Genomic DNA, 18539 nt, shown 5'->3' with positions numbered 1-18539 from the left:
CCACCGGGCAATAATGCTCCCTGTGGCTTTTGCAGTCTTTATAGTTCACAACTAACAGGTTCATAATCAGTACAGATGCTGAGACTCAAACTGTGACCTAGACACTGAGGAAGCTGGATTAATGTTGATGTGCCATGCATCCATGACAATCAATCTATTGTTTCTACCAGTGAGAGTTCTCCCTTAAGAACAGTAGCAATTTGACTTGTTCCTGTGAAATTCATTCAAGTGTACTCTTTCTCTCCTTTTTGAATTTGATTTGGGGTGGCTCAGGCACATACAGCATATAAGGAAAACAAGTAAATTCCTAAGAAGTTACCAGCCAGTAGTGCGCTATTTTGGGGGGTTTATTGGAAGGGGAGGAAGTTTTGTGCAAAACACTCATCTCCTACTGTGACGTTATGAGTGTGATATAATATCTCATTGAAAGATGACAGGGCCAGAAAGAGTTAATTAACTCACAGACTGACCTGACCCATGGCCGAACTTTAGAGACTGGTTAGGAAGATATGTAAATGAATAGAGCTTTGAAATGCAGCCTGTATTGTTAGAGATAGAAGGGTAGATGTTTGCTCAGGTCTTGTGATGTAAGCAAACAAGTCTTGTCTATTGCTATAGCTTTGATTCAAAGATCAAAAAAGGAATATTAACATTTAGGAAGATACTTGAGTGAAATAGTATTGTCTATATGTCTCTTTGAAGGTTGTGGTAACTTGTATCTGAACTGTTTAATGGATAAATTACCCTGTGCTAATTGCCAGGATGTTTGGGAGAAGGAGAGTTAAGCCTATTGTTTTCTCAGGCCAAAAGGCTGCTGGAAATGGATCATGTCCCAAGGTTCTTATACTACTTCATCTCAAGTCTGCTTTGGGTTTCAAGAGGGGGAAACCTTAAGCCATAAGGATTGAGATCCCTAGTCATAGACTGGAGCCACCCTGAATATGAACATTGGACTATAACCTATGGACTATTTCTAAAAGGACTTTCGGGCAACTACAAACTCATCTCTGCTGTGTATCTGAACCTCAAGAATTGAATTCAAATCTGTATGTATATTGATCTTTTAACCAACACTCTCTCTCTCTTTTCTTTTTAAATAAATTTTAGCTTAGTTAATAAGAATTGGCTATAAGCATGTATTTTGGGTAAGATCTAAGTTGTAATTGGGCCTGGGTATGTGGCTGATCCTTTGGGATTGGAAGAACCTTTTCTTTTATATAATGAGATAAGATTTTCAGGAATCATCATCAGATGTTTGACAGGTGTGTCTGGATGGAGGCCTGAAGCTGGGCACTTTAAGGGAACTGTGTTGTTTGGACTTCTAAGTAACCAGTGAGGTACTATAGAAGTTGTTTTGTGCTGGCTTGGTAAATCAAGTATTGAAATATCCACCAGCTTCTGGGGTTTGTCTGCCCCGTTTTGTTTGCAGTTCACCCTAATTGAGTGACCTCAGCTGGCTCCCACAGGCAGCACCGTCACACCCCCTTTCTGAAAAGGGTCTTACAATGTCAGGCTGGAAATGGGGAAAGACAGCTATTTGATAAAGACAATTGTTTGTGGCTAAGTATTGTTCTTTGAGCACTTGTGGCACCTTAGAGACTAACAAATTTATTAGAGCATAGTAGCAGCCGTGTTAGTCTGTATCCGCAAAAAGAACAGGAGTACTTGTGGCACCTTAGAAAATGTTTCTCTGTCTCACACATCCAAGCTATCCTGTGAGTGAGTGTGACAAGTCTATGCAGGAATGAGATCAGAGCGCATTTCTCTGTCCCTTTCTCTCTTGTATATCTATCTTTGAATTTGGAATGTATCTTATCATACTTCTATGTGACTTGATGTTCCATTGTATTCTATTCTTGTCCTTGCAGTGTGAGTGACAACTGTTAAGCATGGCCCAAGGAGCCACTGATCAAAGTAATGTGGAAACTGCTGACCCAGAGGAGAGTTCTCCAAATATGATTGTCTACAGAAAGGTAATGAATTTGGGTTTGTTTATAAAAACTTTCTGTGCCATCTGTGGAAGGATCCTATTGACCCTTTAAAAGTTAAATATATCTTTTATTCTATTTGAGAGCATGTATGTAACATTTCATAGGGCATCAAATACTTATACTATAAGATTTGAGGGCTGACATTGGTTTTTCTATGCTTGCAAGTATTTTTTGTAGATGTAGGGTGACCAGATGTCCCGATTTTATAGGGACGGTCCTGATTTTTGGGTCTTTTTTTATATATGCTCCTCCTACCCCCCACCCCCGTCCCGTTTTTTCAGATTTGCTGTCTGGTCACCCTATGTAGATGTAGTATATAAAAATTTGTTATATGAAACATAATGACTAGACCAATGCTAATACAGCTTGCAATTCATATTTTTAATAGTGAAGCAATTATTTACCTATTCAATTTATTAGAAATACCTGTCTAAAAATTACATGCTTTATGAGCCTTATCCAATATATAGTCTGTTCTTCCATACAGTGGATTCATTACAAATTTTTAAATGGCCTTTTGCATGTAATTTAGGGTTACCAGTTACTATGGCATTCCTTATACTAAATATAGCAATAACACAAGTTCTAGAGGAAAAATGAATTAGGCAAAGGTAAAATTATAAACATGTTAATGGTTACTGTTGGATATAGTGGCTGTTAATAACCATGACACTGTAGAAGTACACAAAGCTCTGTAATATAGGGTAGGGGAAACTGTCCCTGTCCTGGAATGCACATACAATGCCTGCCTGCTTGTACTGTGACTTGAATTTCCATTGATGTTAAACCTAATCCCCTACCTCACTCATCCAGTTATTGTAACACACAAATCTTAGGCCCATGAGTATTTGGACTTCTAGGAGGGAGTAATGAACCAGACTGTCTCCCAAATTCATATACTGGAGAGGTTTCCCTCTTTTTAAAAGAAGCCTCTATGCTTTCATGAAAATACATTTTTCACAGAATAAAGAATGCTCCGGCTTTGAGGTAACTGATGTATGTATTTAAGAATCAGAGTGCTTAAAATGGGAGGTGGAAATGACTTGAAAGCTTGACTGGTGATGTATCTCAGTTGGCAGCATATGAAGCTTAACTTATAAAACTGTAGCATAAAACCCCAACAGTGTTTTTATTTTTTTTAAACAGATGGATATAGTACATTCATTCACTGTGATAAAATGTCTCATTTTGAAGTACTCTGGGGTGGGGGAGTTAAAGCTGAAGGAAAAGCAATCTTTTAAATTATAGCTATGAGAGCATTGATTTATTTTCAGATTTGTGTGTCTGTGGACTATGAAATTGGGTCTCTATAAGGAACAGTAAACTGCTGAGAACGTTTTCTATACAGTGTGGGAAACTGCTGTATGGTTCTGCTAAAAATGAAATTTCCTGCATAAATCAGGAAAAACTATGATCTACCATCTGTTTATCTGTGCCTTGAGAGAAATGCTGCTTTTTATTAAGTTAAGTCATTCAGCACAAATAACATTTGCGTATATAGAACAGTCCTGATTTAAATTATTTTTATTCATTTCTTTGATTAACAAAATGGTTATAAATATGGGAAATATGCTGAAATATGCTCTTGTCACATCCACATGCTGTTGTCACATCCACAGCACCAAGCTTTGAACTTGCTATTTTTGATAACCCTGGTTTGGATTTGGTTGTTGCATGTTAGATCTGGAATGTGAGTGTTAACCTTGTACAGTTCTCTGAGAAATTATGGGTTTTGGTTTTAAATGTGATTATAAATTCATTTGAACTGCTAATTGAAAAGTAGCTGTAGTTGTTTACCATCAGATATAGCTACCCTGATTCCATGATCTGAAAGGTCCAACCACCACCATAAGGCTCATCTGGGACCTGTACTTTGAAGGAGGGCTCCAAGTTTCTGGTTTCGTCATCCAGAATTGAGGGCCTTGGTTCCATTTGAGACTCTTTATCCAGTTCTGAAAATGTGATTTTACTTGTATGTTCACCAGTTTTCTATTCCTCACATAGTTTTTACACTTATACATTTATTTAGTTTCTGTGACTGCTGCTATTTCACTATTATCACTGTAAAATAATTATTGTGTGATCTGCAATATTAATGGGGAAAAATGCTCCTGCCATTTGATTAATTTCTCTACTCTGGGTACATCAGATGTCAGTACTATTACAATTTCATCCATACTCCATCCAAGTGCACTTGTACTTCTTGATTAGCATGTTCCATACATCATTTAGTAATACTGTTATTACACTAATGTATTTCTGTGATTTTTTTTTTTTTTTTTTTTTTTTTCTGGTGCTGGGTTTCGCTGAGGATGGTGCTTTTGTGTTTAGGGCTGGTAAGTGCTGTTCTTTCAACATAGCTCATCCAGTAGCTGTCTGAATTTTTGGGCCTTTGTAGTTGTCTGTTATTAGTGCATTCATGATCTGTGTAAGAAACTACCATAAGAAAAGCTTAACAGGTTGTGCATGTTCATCCATTATTCTTCCTCACAACCAGACACTGATGGAAAAATCTGAGACCCACTTCTGTTCTTTTGGCCACATCCTCTCTTTCCTGAGTAGTGTTTGGCTGTTTGTCTCATTTCCTTTCAAATGGCCTTATGACCAGTAATGAGTGAAGAGAACATTGGCTAAGACCTCTGAAGTGTGGGCTATACAATCCCCCCAGCAAGTTGACACGTCTGTCATTGTATGAACTATACATTACATTTAGAACACTGAATCTACATGTAATAATTTGGAATCAGGGTTAGTTTGTACCTTTCAAAGGAAAGAGTTTTGTTCCTTATTCCTCAGCTGCAGAATAAGAGTATTAAAACCCAATTCTCCCTTTTCCTGATCCCGCCAAAGAAAGAAGCCAACACTTGAATGACAAGAATGTAATGTGTAGGTTACTTATAGGCTGCTGGCGTGTCTCCCCAGCCCAGAAAGGATTCATGCCATACCCAGTATCTGTCCAGGTCTTTTCTTCAGGACACCATTTACTGAATGCATGGACAATCTTCAGCAAATCCCAAAATAAAACAATTTAACATAAAGCCAACAGCTAACTTTCCCCTGACCAAGGGGCTCCTTGCTAGAGCCCTCCCTGGCCATCTCTTTCCCAGTCCTCCTATATGCCATTTGCCTGGGACTCCCCCTGGTCTAGGGCCTGCCACACGAGCCAGCCTTCTTCCTTTAGCTTCCAGCTCCCCTTCAACTGAGCTCTTTCAGCCCTCATAGGAATCAGGTCTTATTAGGTAGTTACCTGACCCCTTCCCAACTGGGTCTGATAATCTCCTCTACCAGGCCCAAACACCTGTTCTTAAAGGGGCTCTGCCTCAGAACAGGGCTGTCTGGCCCCAGATCCCTCGCCCCTTAAAGGGGCAAACCACCCTGTTACAGTCACCATTTAGTTTTATGTCTCTGTACACATAAAACATGAGGATAGACCAAAATGAAGTATTTTAGTTCTAATTAGTTTGTGCTGCACTTTACAGTGGCTTGCAAGCCTCCTCTTAACTGTTCTGATTGCTACTCGAATTAGGTTCTTTGAGAAATCCTTTTTATTTCTGTTTGCTTCAGAATTAACTTTCTGGTGCTGAGGTTGATAATAGTCACAAGGCATGTGATCACCGAATGTTGAAAGGGCACTCTCCAGCAGCTTCCTTCAAAACCAGCAGCTCAGCTCCTGTCTTACCTGGCTAGCAGCAGGGCCTTGTTCACCTCATCACAAAAGAAGTCTATGTTCTGTAGTGATACCGCTCTGTCAGTCACAGAGGGTGGTTTCCAGTCTGCTAAAGCTCATGCTACCCACCTATCTCTGTGTATACCTCAAGATGTAGCCCAAAGAAGCAAACAGGTCTGTCAGATAAGGTAATGTGGGCTGAATTGTAAGAAGTGCCTGCTGTAATTTGTCTTGTTTTGTGGAGCTTTGGGCAGGGGTGAAAGTAAGTTGAAAGACTTACTGGTACAGGGGTGCCCCCTTTGTGAAAAACTCAGATCTCCTGTTTCATGCAGTACCACTATAGTTTGTTCTTGTCTGCTAAGTTTCTTTGTATATCTGAGAGTGTTGACTCAGTATTGTGAGCCCCAAACATTCAAAAACAATGAGTCAGGCCTCCCAAATTCATGAGATTGGCTTAAAATTTGTGATATTTCAAAAGAAAAATGTTATTTTCTCTTTATTTGCAGTCTGGCTTTTGAGGCTTTAGGTTACACTCTGGTCATATTTTCAAGCTTTTCTTGCCAACCATGAAGGCTAGAATCTTACTTCTTCTTTTTTTTTTTTTTTTTAATGAAAGCCGAGATTCTCACAGAATCACTTGTCTCCAGATTCGGAGGCTTTAAGTGAAACACTGACTATCACAAGACTTGCAATTCTGCTAGACTGTAGTGATGAAATTTCCCACTGACATCTTAAATGAGCTTTGTACTAACCTGTGTTTGTGTATTATTTCCAGACAAGAAAATGACATTAAACTAGAATTAAGGTTTAGAGTACATATCACTAGTTTAAGAGCAAATGGCATTGCAATGATGTTATAATGCTCTCCCAAGCAAGCCAGGAAATTCAGTTAAGGTTAAACCACAAAATAAATCCAGACATGTTAAGAAGGCATGGGCATGCAGAGTTAGGGGACCCAGACAGCCTTAACTATGCCCAATAGTGATGCCATGGGAAAACATATTTGGAAAAACACATCTAATTAAAAACCAATTTAATCTAATATGGGACTGTAAACACTAAAATGTCTTACTCATAATCAAATGTTAATGGATGACTGAGCTAAAGAACATGAGTTTATAATTTCGCATCGGACAGATTGTCACACTTTTTGAAAGAGGTGCCTGAACCAGGAATTTATACAGTAACAAAGACTGGAGTGTGGTTACTGCCTTTTCCACTTACTGTTTTGTACTGTTACCTAGAAGTCTAATAAAAGTATTTTTGCAGGAAGATGCTTTTCATTGCCAATGAAAGGCAATGATGCTTGTAGCTTTTCACTACTATACAACTGTATTTCAAGGATACAGTTTTTCATTCCTATACAACTATATTTCAAGGATACAGTTTCAAGGATACAGGCAGTAACAAAACTGAGAGCAAATAAAGCCATTCCAAACAATATGAATAATACTGTATCAGAAGTCCCTTGTCTGGAAAATTTTTTTGAATCTCTCCACAGCTGCTATTGGGGATGCTCAGCCCATGATAATCTTTCCTATAAGCTAAAACAATCTATATTCCATTTGAACATAGAACCTATGTTGGGTATTCCACAGCACTTTCAGATGCTTTAGTGACCTAGGCCACTTGGCTTGCATTGAGTAATAACTTAATCTGAATAGTCCCATTGCAACCAGTAGGGCTATTTATAAAATGAGATATTACTCGGCATGAATAAGGGTGGCAGAATCTGACCCTTACTTAACAAAAATGTCTTTAACAGAGGTGCCTTACTATTTGTTCAAAAATGTATCATAAACTGAAATACTAATAAGAGAATGGAAAGTTGAGCAAGAAAGGTGTTTTAAAAGAATTGTGGAGTAGATTTGCAAAGGGGATGTGAAATAGAAGTAATGAAAAGAGAGAGACTGTTTATTAAAGTTAGAGATGAGTTTTTCAGAAGAGTTGGAGGGAGACAAATGTAGCAGAATGCATCAAAACAGGCATCTAAGGGTATGGAGTGAGTGGAGGAAAAAGGCAACTGGAATGTAGGGACAATACCCGGAGACTAGGTTGAGAGTAGAGAAGACAAGAAGAGACATGCAAAGTCAGAATCTGGAGAAATGCTGGATCTATGGGCAGGAGAATTCAGAAGAAATCTTTAATGGGTTAAAGGAAGAAGCGGAAGACCTGCTAGTGAAAATGTATAGAAATCTAGACAGAAGATAAAAGCATAAAGAAGTGGTTCATCTGGAAAGGGAAAGAAAAGGCCAATTTTTTAGGTATTTAAAAGTGGAAGTGACAAGTTCTGACAGCAGATAAGATAAAATGACCAAAAGATAACGAGTTCAAAAATGATGTCAAGCTCAGTTGGAAATAGTAGTGGTTATGGCAAGGAATGTTTTTCCATAGTTATTGGCAGCAAGTCTGAGGTGAAGAGTATGGAAAGAAAATAAAGAACTGTTTTATTCAGGGTAAGTTTAGATAGTGGTATTTACCATTGGGAAATAACAGATGGCAAGAAATTGGTTGGTGAGAGAAGTAAAAGATGAAGAAAAAAATGAAAATCTGGAGAGTCATCGGCATATGAATAACAGTAGAAACCAAAGATAGAGGAGAACAGGCTTAGAAACTGTACAAAGGAAGGTAGGGACTGAAAAGAAAACCTTGTGGTAGCTCAGCACAAAAAATGAGCAGATGAGTTTGTGAGAACAGGGCATCTGGTGAAAATGTTTAGAAAGATAATCTGGGAACCATGAGAAAACAGAATCCCTTGAGGAGTCTGTAGTCAACAGTACTAAAAGCAAAAGAAAGATCAAGATTGGATTTTTTTAAAAGATATGCTCTAGTTTAAAAGGAATTATTTTGGAGATGTTTCCTCATGGAAGGTGAGATTAGTGGGATCCTTCAGGTGTTCACCACTTTGAAAATGAAACAGGTGTCTAAATATGGATTTCCAAACCTAACATTAGCCTTTGATTTTTTTTTTTTTTTAAATCTTGGCCCTATAGGATTACCCAGCTCTTGGGTTGAGCAGCCTAAAAGATGTCTTTCAGATTACTGGCTACTAAGTGAAGAGCCATGAGAATGATAAAAGGCCATGAAAATGATAAGTCTTATAGCGATAGACTTAAGGAGCTGCATCTGTTTCATTTAACAAAGAGAAAGTTAAGAGGTGACTTGATCACAATCTATAAAAACCTCCATGGGGAAGAAAAATTTGCTAATGGTCTCCAGCAGACAAAGGGATAACAAGATCCAATGGCTGGAAGTTGAAGCTAGAAAATTCAACTTCCATCACTGGCAATTTTTAAAGATTGGATGCTTTTCTAAAAGCTATTCTCTGGTTCAAACAGGAATTAATTCAGGGAAGTCCTATGGCCTATGTTGCACAGGTAAGACTAAATGATCACTGGGGTTCCTTCTGGCCCTGAAATCTATGAATCAAAGAGAAGTTAAAAAGAAGAGGTGAGGAAAAACTTGGCAAAATAGGAATGAATGGAACAGACAGCTGATAAATTGAAGTAGAATGTCCCAAAGAAAAGCCTAATAGTAATGGATGAAGTACGGCGTGGCATTAATGTTGTAAATGAACAATGCCCTCCAGAACATGAGAGAAATGAGATAAACGAGATTAGATGATCGTTATTCTGAAATAGGGTGTTGGCCATTGGAGTTTCAGCCGTATCTCTGTAGTGCTTCAGTGTAGGCGCTACCTGTGCCAACGGGAGGGGTTCTCCCATTGGAATAGGTAATACAGCTCCCCAAGAGGCAGTAGCTAGGTATACAGAATAATTCTGTCAACCTAGTGCTGTCTACATGGGAATTCAGGTCAGTTTAACTACACTGCTCAGGGGTGTGGATTTTTCACACCCCTGACCAACATAGTTAAACCAACCTAACTTTCTAATGCAGACCAGGCCTTAATCTTTCTTAACTGAGGTAGGAAAAAGACCAGAGCAATGATGAATCAGTGAAAAGATAGAGCATTGCAAGAGTTTACAGCAACAAAGAGGATATGGTCTTACATGAGGAAACAAAACGTTTGAATGTCACATTGAGAGAAGATGGCAATCAGGTAATGAAGCAGTAGGAAGAGTTAAGGAGGAGGTAAGGGATAGAGGAGATGAAGGAGAAAATGAGCCATTTTCAAACTAAATGTGGCAAATCCTCTGCAGAGAAGACAGAAGATGGAGGTGAAGGAGGATGAAGGAGTGAATCAAAAGTATAGGAAAGTTTATGGATTTGAACTATCAGAATTAATAAGACTGCTATAGCAGGATTGCTTTTACAGGGGAAGGAGGGGGAGTGTGAGGTAATATACCAAGAGGGATTTAAACTATAACAAGTCAGTGGGTTGCTTTTCTCAATGTAAATTCTACTGTTGTTTCAAATGGATAAGGCAAACTACTTTGCTACTTGTCACTGGAAAGAGTGACATTTGAAACTGAGTAGGTACCATGATATGATTGAGGCCAATTTACATTAGAGGTTAAAAGTCCCAGTGCATGTGACCTGAAACTGCAGAGACAAATCTACTCAGCTAATTCTGGAGAGCCTCTACTGTTTTCTACCCTAAATTGTGAAGTACTCTTGCTGATCACTCTCAAACAGCTGCATTCTTTTACCTCAGAGGTGACTGCACCTCAGTGGAGCACTGAGTGATACTGTACAGTATACATGTAGTTTGTACAGTCGTTGTTCTTCATAAGGACACTATTAGGGGTTCAATCATAGAGACAGATGCACAGTAACAGAGCTCTAATACTAACCTCCTCATTTCTATTTAAATCTTGTAAAGTAACCAAGATTTTTACTTCAAGCTACACATGAGATGTCAGTAAGAATTTCTAGACAATTTACCAACAAAGGAAAGAAGCAAAACTGATTCTACATTTTAGACTTCAGCAAGGCCACGTTCTCTTCCTCAATGAACACACAAGCCAGTAATCAGAGTGGTAGCCATGTTAGTCTGTATCAGCAAAAACACAAGGACTCCTTGTGGCACCTTAGAGATTAAGTGGGTTTTAGCCCACGAAAGCTTATGCCCAAATAAATTTGTTAGTCTCTAAGGTGCCACAAGGACTCCTCATTGTTTTTACAAGCCAGTAATGTAGATGAAGCTGCTGCAGATGTGAGTGCAGGGAGATTTCCAGGCTGGCAACTTATAGAAATCTGTGTTGGAAATCTACTGGGCAAGCAAGAATTACTGCAATCTATTAGAACTTTAGACTTGAAACTGGAAAAATTTAGTGCAAGAATTGCAGAGATCGGAGAGTCTCCTTTGCCAGCAGAGGTTTTTCCCCCCCAAGCGATTTAGTAAAAGTAACAGTATTTTGAAGACGGGAAGCAGTTCACAACTCTCAGACCTAATAATAATATTGGACAGGAAGCTGAAGGCAAAGGCGTAGTTGGTTATAAACCCAGTCTGACTAAAGCAATGTTGGGAGAGCAGGAAATACCTTCATGCATAGATTGAAAGTTGAAGGAGCACAGCTGAAACCCCCAAAAAGGGCACAGATCACATGCCATGATAATGAAACTGCTGAGATTTCAGGACAAGGAAAAAGTTTTAGCATAAGCTAGAAAGCATGGAACATTCCTCTGTGAGCAATATCTCTTATACATCTTTCCAGGATGAGTTTTGAGATGAAAAAGAGATTTGGAGTGAAATTCACTCTCGTGCAAAAGGCCATTTCAAAGCTTCTCCGCCACTTGGGCCCTAATTGAGAGCTCAAGTGGGATTTAAGTTGTGCATAGTGTAACCCACTGTTGAGTATTATTATGTGTCCCCTTTGTGTCCAGTCCACAGAGGATGTGAGTCTGGTTCAGCCTGCAGCTAAACAGACTGGTTCTTTAGCTCAAGCTGAAGAGACTCATGCATTTAGCTCTGAAAGTCCCCAATGACAGCCAAGGTGAGGGCTATCACAGTAGGCTCTTGTGCTGAATGGCTACACTGGATGAATTTTTCTTTTCTTTATAAAAAGAAAAATGCACAACTTTAATCATTTAGCAAAGTTATTCACTCTGCTTATACATTCTATGAAGTATTTATCTACCCAAATCAATATGATTTTTAATTCCTGCATTCCCATGTTTTGCCCCCGAGTTCTCTATATTCCTCTACCCTTCTCTCCTCTCCTACTGCTAAGGTCCAGAATGACCCCAAAATCCTCCTCTAGTGCTGAGTCCCTAAGCAACCTGAAGATCTGCTGGAAGCACAAAAGCCAGTTTCTGCTGCTTTGTGCCTAGCTGCCAGAGGTAGGTTCTTAGGTTTTTACAGGCCCATGCAAGAACTAAACATGACAGTCCAACCCCCAGACAAAAAGTGGGGAATGACAGAATGAAAAATGCTCCCCAAAGCCTATTAATTCTGTCCCAGTCAATAAATATTCTTCCTCTCAAATTAAATTACTGCTTCCTCCCATCAAATAAGTGAATTAATGATAATGCCACACCTGTTCTGGCTGCTCTCATGGATTCCTGGAGGTCCTCAGCCTCCCTGCTACTCTGCTCCCTCATTTCACTCTTCTCTTTTGAGAAAAAGATAGTGGTACATGCCTGGAGCTGCTCCTTGCTTCCACCTCCTCGGTGTTGGCTGGGGTGCACAGAGTCAGGAATGATGAGATGTCTCAAGATTCTAGTAAAAACCTGGTGTCACCAGAACTGAGCAGAAGTCTGGGACTGCCCTACCTAAGCTAGATGACTTCATTAAACCAGGACCTCTGGTTCCTATAATCACAGCATAGCTATCTGGCCTCAATCACACATTTATTTATTTTTTATACTCCTGTATATTCTGATTTTGACCCATCTCTAATTTGGGTAAAATGGCCCCTTCCATTCACAAACCATTGATTGGATCTGTTGTTTTTCAGGGTGCTATGAATGGTAACAACCTGTACTTTGTAGAACAGATCTTAGATGACTTCAGTAGTTTGTAGGGTGATCAGATGTCCCAATTTTTATAGGGACAGTCCCGATATTTGGGGCTTTGTCTTATATAGGCTCCTATTACGCCGCCCCCCCCCCATCCCAATTTTTTCAGACTTGCTGTCTGGTCACCATAGTAGTAGCTGTGCTGACTAACTCCCTTCTCCTCCTCCTTGTACAGTGCATCTGATAATCTATTAATCCCTCAGAAAAACATTTCTCCCTTTATTTTAATGTTCTCTTATCACCCCACGCACAGAAAACTGTGATGGAATATAGAATAGTTTCTAATCACTTGATGCAATGTAAATCATGACTAAATCACTAATAATTATTTCTTTAAAATTCTCTTTATAAAAAAATTAAATATGAAACAATGGATCAGCAAGCAGCCATGTTGTCAGTTTGATGGCATGTGTCAAAAAGGTAAGTCTAGAGTTGCAGCAGGAGATTTCCACCAACTGCTTTTTTCTTTTTTAAAGTAGGTTACATATTTCTCTGGTGGTCTTTGATTTAGTGCATACTGTGCATCCAGATAATATTGCTGCTCCTTGCCCTCAAGCATCATCTTTTTGTGTCTCTGGCTGCTGCTCTGGTCATCTCTTATTGATACATGTGAACAGGCTGAATTTATTTATCTTTAAAATGGCAGACTTCCCACTCCCCTCGCCCTCCAGGATTACACGCTGCCCAACACACACTATGATTAAGTGAATTTTTTTGTAGTCCTTTAAGGCAGTAGTAATAATCACTGTAGGTATCTTCAAATATCTCTGGGCTGCCAATTCTCATGATTTTATTATGAATCTCATAATATCTGGTATTTTTCTTAATGCTGGAATCAAGAGATTGAATGAGAATTTCTGCTTTCGTTTTTTTAAAAAAGTAAGTTTCTAGAGAAGAGCTTGCAAGCAAGAGGCGAGTATGTCCTTAAGGCTTGGAAGCCAGAAGGCAAATTTAAAAAGAAATTCATTATTTTTTTTAAATCTCAAAAGCCAATGGCATGAATTTTTGCGGTCTGATTCATAGTTTTTGAATGGTTGGGGCTGCTGATACTGATCTCTGGTGTTTACACCATTGCTCAAAGTGATGTGAAAGAACTAATCAAGGGTCAGCCTTGCTCCTTGGCTCCAGGTCGGTAGGAGATTAAGATTTGATACATCTTCTACCTTTGGCTATATCCTGTAGTTGGAGGGGGAGGGATGTGCTTATCAAACAGGTCTCTTTCCATCTCCAATTTCTGTGGTTCTAAAAACTGCAACCCCAATCTGAACTGGAGAAGCACAGCATGTGGAATGGTGGTTAAATTAAGTAGCATCAAGCCTGGATAACAGATTGAATCTGACACATGCATAAATGTTCCCTTTAACATTTAAATATCATTATCTTTATACAGTATTTCATAGTTTCTTCATTTATAGTTTCTTTTCATACTGCAGTAAAACAGTGATACTTTATTTTTAAATTCCAGAACAGTGCTAGTACTCAGTTCTGCGTATGTGTATAGGAAGTGCTAGAGTTCATCTAAAGATTTACAAAATTCCAACAGTGCAAAGATTTTTCCACTGGTCAACTATACATTGGATTACTTACTATATTCAGGAATTAAGTAATTTTTCTCATGTGGTAGCACACTTGTAATATATGTCCACAGCAATTGATTAAGTACTGAAGAGGATTGGAGAAATGTAATCAATAATAAAAGCTATTCTTTGATGTTATGAAAAAGAAACCGTGGTTCTATGTAATTGTGAATTAACAATCTGCCCTAAGCAAGGGGCTGGATGGTATTGTGCTGCCCCTGGAGCAGAGCAAGAAGGAGATTGATATAACAAGTCCCAATCTTTCACCTGGTCTCCCTTCTACTAGGGGAAGGAGTAAACTATGCTGGGTCTGCAGCATATGTCGGCTGATGTGCTGCCACCCACATGCCATGGCTTAGTCCTGAACAGATAACGCCACTCTCCCCTACTGAAGCAACTTCGGTGCTGTTTGTGATTCATCCCATTTCAGAGCAGTTTAAGTAGCAGCCACCGCCACTCATTTCACTAATGACTTCTAGACTTTTTAATGCTGTCTCAAACTTTAAAATCAGATGCAAGAGGAAGGAGTTAAGATGAAAATGGATATGAGAAAAAGAGAGACTTAAAAAAAAACAAACTTCAGCTAAAATTTTTCTCTGTCCTGATTAATAAAATATCACTTTGGAGGATTAGGAACTTCCTTCAAGAGGCTCTGAGTTAAGCTTTGAGTGGGAGGATTCATTTCAATAAATGGAATTATGTGTGCAGGACCATGAATAGATGCAAATGAAATTCCATTTAAAAAGCCATGTTTTGTATTTTAAGACATTCTGAAGCTCTTTTTTTTCCCCCCATGAGAAGCTGTCATATCATGTTCAAGGGGAAGCAATTGCCTGATTTTTTTTTTAAGTTATTGTCTTGTTTCTCCCTTTCCCTTCTCTCTCTTTCCAAAGTTAAATGAACTGAAGAAGATAGACATTAAATATCAGGCAGACTGATTAACCCAACCAGATGCCAAAGTGTGTTTTGCTGCCCCACAGGCAAACACAGTATTTCATGCCTCATGGCTGTGGGGCAAAGGTCTCAATATTGATGCAAAATAATATTAATAAAATTATATCTTATTTTTTTAAGTTGTTACATACTTGTTTGCACCTTTGCTGAATATTAAAATATACTTACGAGAATGTTATAGCTAGGCGGCTTGTAAGTATAACAGTACACATAGGTAATTATGTTACAAAATATTAAAGCTAATCACAAAAATTCCAAATGATTTCTGCTTGGAGCTCCCAAAGACAAGTAAACATCAAGCAGACAAACCATGTAAACACTTTTAGGGGAAAAAAGACTAATTGTAAAAGAAATGCAGGACTGTATTATTAGAGAAATAAATCTAGAGGTAAAGTGGGCCTATACTAATCCTCACTCCCTTTTCTTTTTGAAAGAAAAACCTGAGTTTAAATCCAGTCAAAAAATTCTAGAAATATCCTTATTAAAATTGATTTCTTTTGTAAACACACTAAAGTCATCATTCTCTAACCTTGGAAAACATTTATGGTGGGATATGTTTTATAGAAAATACTATTTCCCCCCCCCCAACTCATGTTTCCTACTTAAAAGTGAAAACCTTTGTTGTTTCTCAAATGCTTAAAATGGCATACACTTCTTTTAATATGTATATTTGCAAATATTTTGTATCTAAATGCAAAAGCCTTCATATAACAACTGCCTGTACTTGTTGTTATATAAATAGTGAAATGGGTTATGTACAAATATAGCAAGGTCATTTGATGCCAGACTAATTACTAATGTCAGAGGCCATTTAAACTTATAATATTTATAGTAATGGGGAATTAACGAATTAATTAATTACTTGCACTACACAATCAAATACTCATCCAACTCAGGAAAACAAACAAAAAAAAAGTCACAAAAATTGTCATGTAAAGTCACCAACTTAGGCTACAGACTTTCTAAAAATTACTTAATGTAAAAAAAAAACCCCCAAAAAACTACCTGTTCTGAAAACTAAATCTCTTTTATATAAAGAACTGAAGTTTTTGGACTTTTTAAAAAGAGAATTTCATTTCCTCTTAAACTCTAATAAAAGTAAAAAATATTTAAAAATGGACTAAATAAAAAAAGTAACTTTTAAAGTTAAAAGTAATCTAAATCTTTCCTGTCACAAGAAAAATATAGGTAATTAAGAAATGTGAGGTATTCATTAAACTAGGGTTACCATATTTTGAGCCTCCAAAAGGAGGACACTCCACGGGGCCCCGCCCACGCCCCCGCCCCAACTCCGCCCCTTCCCCAAAGTCCCCGCCCCAACTCCGCCCCCTCCCCTGCTTCCCGCGAACATTTGATTCGCGGGAAGCCTGAAGCAGGTAAGGGGGGTGTGGGGGGAGGAGGCGCGGCCCAGTCTGGCCCCCCCGGCGTCTCCAGCCTGGGTCGGCTCGGGCTCTGGGGTGCCGGCCCTGGGCCGGCCCCCGGCCGAGCACCCCCGGCCCACCCAGCACTGCCGGTCCCCGGGCCGGCCCCCGGCCGAGCACCCCCGGCCCACCCAGCACTGCCGGTCCCCGGCCCGGCCCCCGGGCCCCCGGCCGAGCACCCCCGGCCCACCCAGCACTGCCGGTCCCCGGCCCGGCCCCCGGGCCCCCGGCCGAGCACCCCCGGCCCGCCCAGCACTGCCGGTCCCTGGCCCGGCCCCCGGCTCAGCACCCCCCGGCTCGGCACCGCTGGCCCGGCCCCCCGGCACCGGCCCCCGGCTCGGCACTGCACCGCCGGCCCGGTCCCCGGTCCCCAGCTCGGCACCGCACCGCCGGCCCGGCCCCCGGCCCCCAGCTCGGCAACGCTGGCCCGGTCCCCGGCCCGGCCCCCAGCTCGGCACCGCACCGCCGGCCCCCGGCCCAGCACCGCCGGCCCCCGCATGTCCCGATTTTCCCGGACATGTCCGGCTTTTTGGGATTTCCCCCCGGACGGGGATTTGGAGCCCAAAAAGCCAGACATGTCCGGGAAAATCTGGACGTATGGTAAGCCTACATTAAACAAACTGCATATAGAGGAGCTAAAAGTGCCACCTAAGTCAAACCTGAAGGCATGGAGCCAATAATAAAATCTTAAACAAGCATAAAAAGGTTTTTTCCTATAATTTCATACAAATAAGAAGGAAAAGAGTATAAGAAGACTTTAAAGTAAGCATCCCAAACTCATCCCCTGCTACTCTGCTTAAATAGCAAGCACTTCACAACTCATTCTGCCCATCTCTACAAGCAAGGTACCACAGACAAACAAACCGCCCCCTCCTCCAATCCCCCTCCAAAATGCTCCCCAAAACTTCAACATAAATTGATGAAAGGAAGTTGACTAAAATACTTCCAAGAAATTAAAATGTAAAATTTTTATAATAAGTTCTGTTGAAATATTAGAATGCCGTTGTAACTTAAAAAACTAATGGTTTCTCCTGATAATCACCAAGTGGTTAGACCATGTATTCCTAAAAAGAAAATGGGCTAAACATTGGTAACCAAAAAGAAAAAAATTAATTACATTTTTAATTTTAATATTGGTTAATTTTCCAGTTTCAAGACAGTTTAAATGGCTTCGTCTAAGTAACTAATTTAAATATTTTCTTCAGTTTCATAGATTATAGTTAAAATTGCTTACTTTGCCAACTATAAACTGGCTGGTTATATATTAATAATCAACAGGGCCACCTGCTTTTAAATCTCATGGCTGTAATCTTTATTAAAAGCTTTCCACAGAGAGACATATAGAAGAGACTGTAACAGAAGTAACTAGTTTAGCATTTGTGTTCAGTCAATTGTGAGGTTTCATATTTTTTCAGCCATAGCTAATAATTGTAATTATTTAGTGTGGTCTTAATCATGGTATTCCCTAAGGTATGTAAAAAAAAAAAATCCATCCTGTAACTAAATAGTGAAAGCTGCACCACTGAGATGGCAGTAGAAGAAACAATTAGCAAGAGCTGGTGTACCATTTGTTGTTTCTCTAAACTAAATATTTTTGGTAATTTTCAAAACAAAAGAAATTTAAAACTACCTCTTTGGACAACACAATGACTGTATATTGGATGCCTTTCACCACTTTAAATCCATAACATTGAGGTTTATAGATATATGCAAAATAGTTCACTAAATAACTTGCATAAAATGTCACATACCACTTGGCAGCTCTGGATTTCTGTCAGTTTCACTGTCCCCCATGGGGCTCTGAATAGTGAGATTAACTAGACCCTTATACTGTCCAGACTGCACCAGAAAGCTGAGCTGCAAGCAGAGTTGTCTGTGTATAGACTGAGGATATTACAACAGTGGGTCACATTCAGAAGATTATCTGCACAACCACAAGGGTGAATGGACCACTTCTGTTTTCTTGATTCTTCTCCAGTTTCTTATAGTCTGTTGCAAATCTCACGAG

General features: G+C 39.6%; 1 protein-coding gene across 1 annotated transcript in view; it reads left to right on the top strand.

Annotated features, from left to right (window-relative positions):
* Window positions 1-1889: 1889 nt before the first annotated feature.
* RGS6 (regulator of G protein signaling 6) overlaps window positions 1890-18539 on the top strand; it is a 502429-nt gene continuing 485779 nt past the window's right edge. The window contains exon 1 of the mRNA XM_065403307.1: window positions 1890-1973. Within this exon, the coding sequence (XP_065259379.1) occupies window positions 1890-1973 (84 nt within the window). The remainder of the gene's footprint in view (window positions 1974-18539) is intronic.

Source organism: Emys orbicularis, chromosome 4 (genome assembly GCF_028017835.1).
Source record: "Emys orbicularis isolate rEmyOrb1 chromosome 4, rEmyOrb1.hap1, whole genome shotgun sequence".
In the NCBI taxonomy this organism is placed as follows: domain Eukaryota; kingdom Metazoa; phylum Chordata; order Testudines; family Emydidae; genus Emys; species Emys orbicularis.
This window is presented reverse-complemented; position numbering and strand designations above follow the sequence as displayed.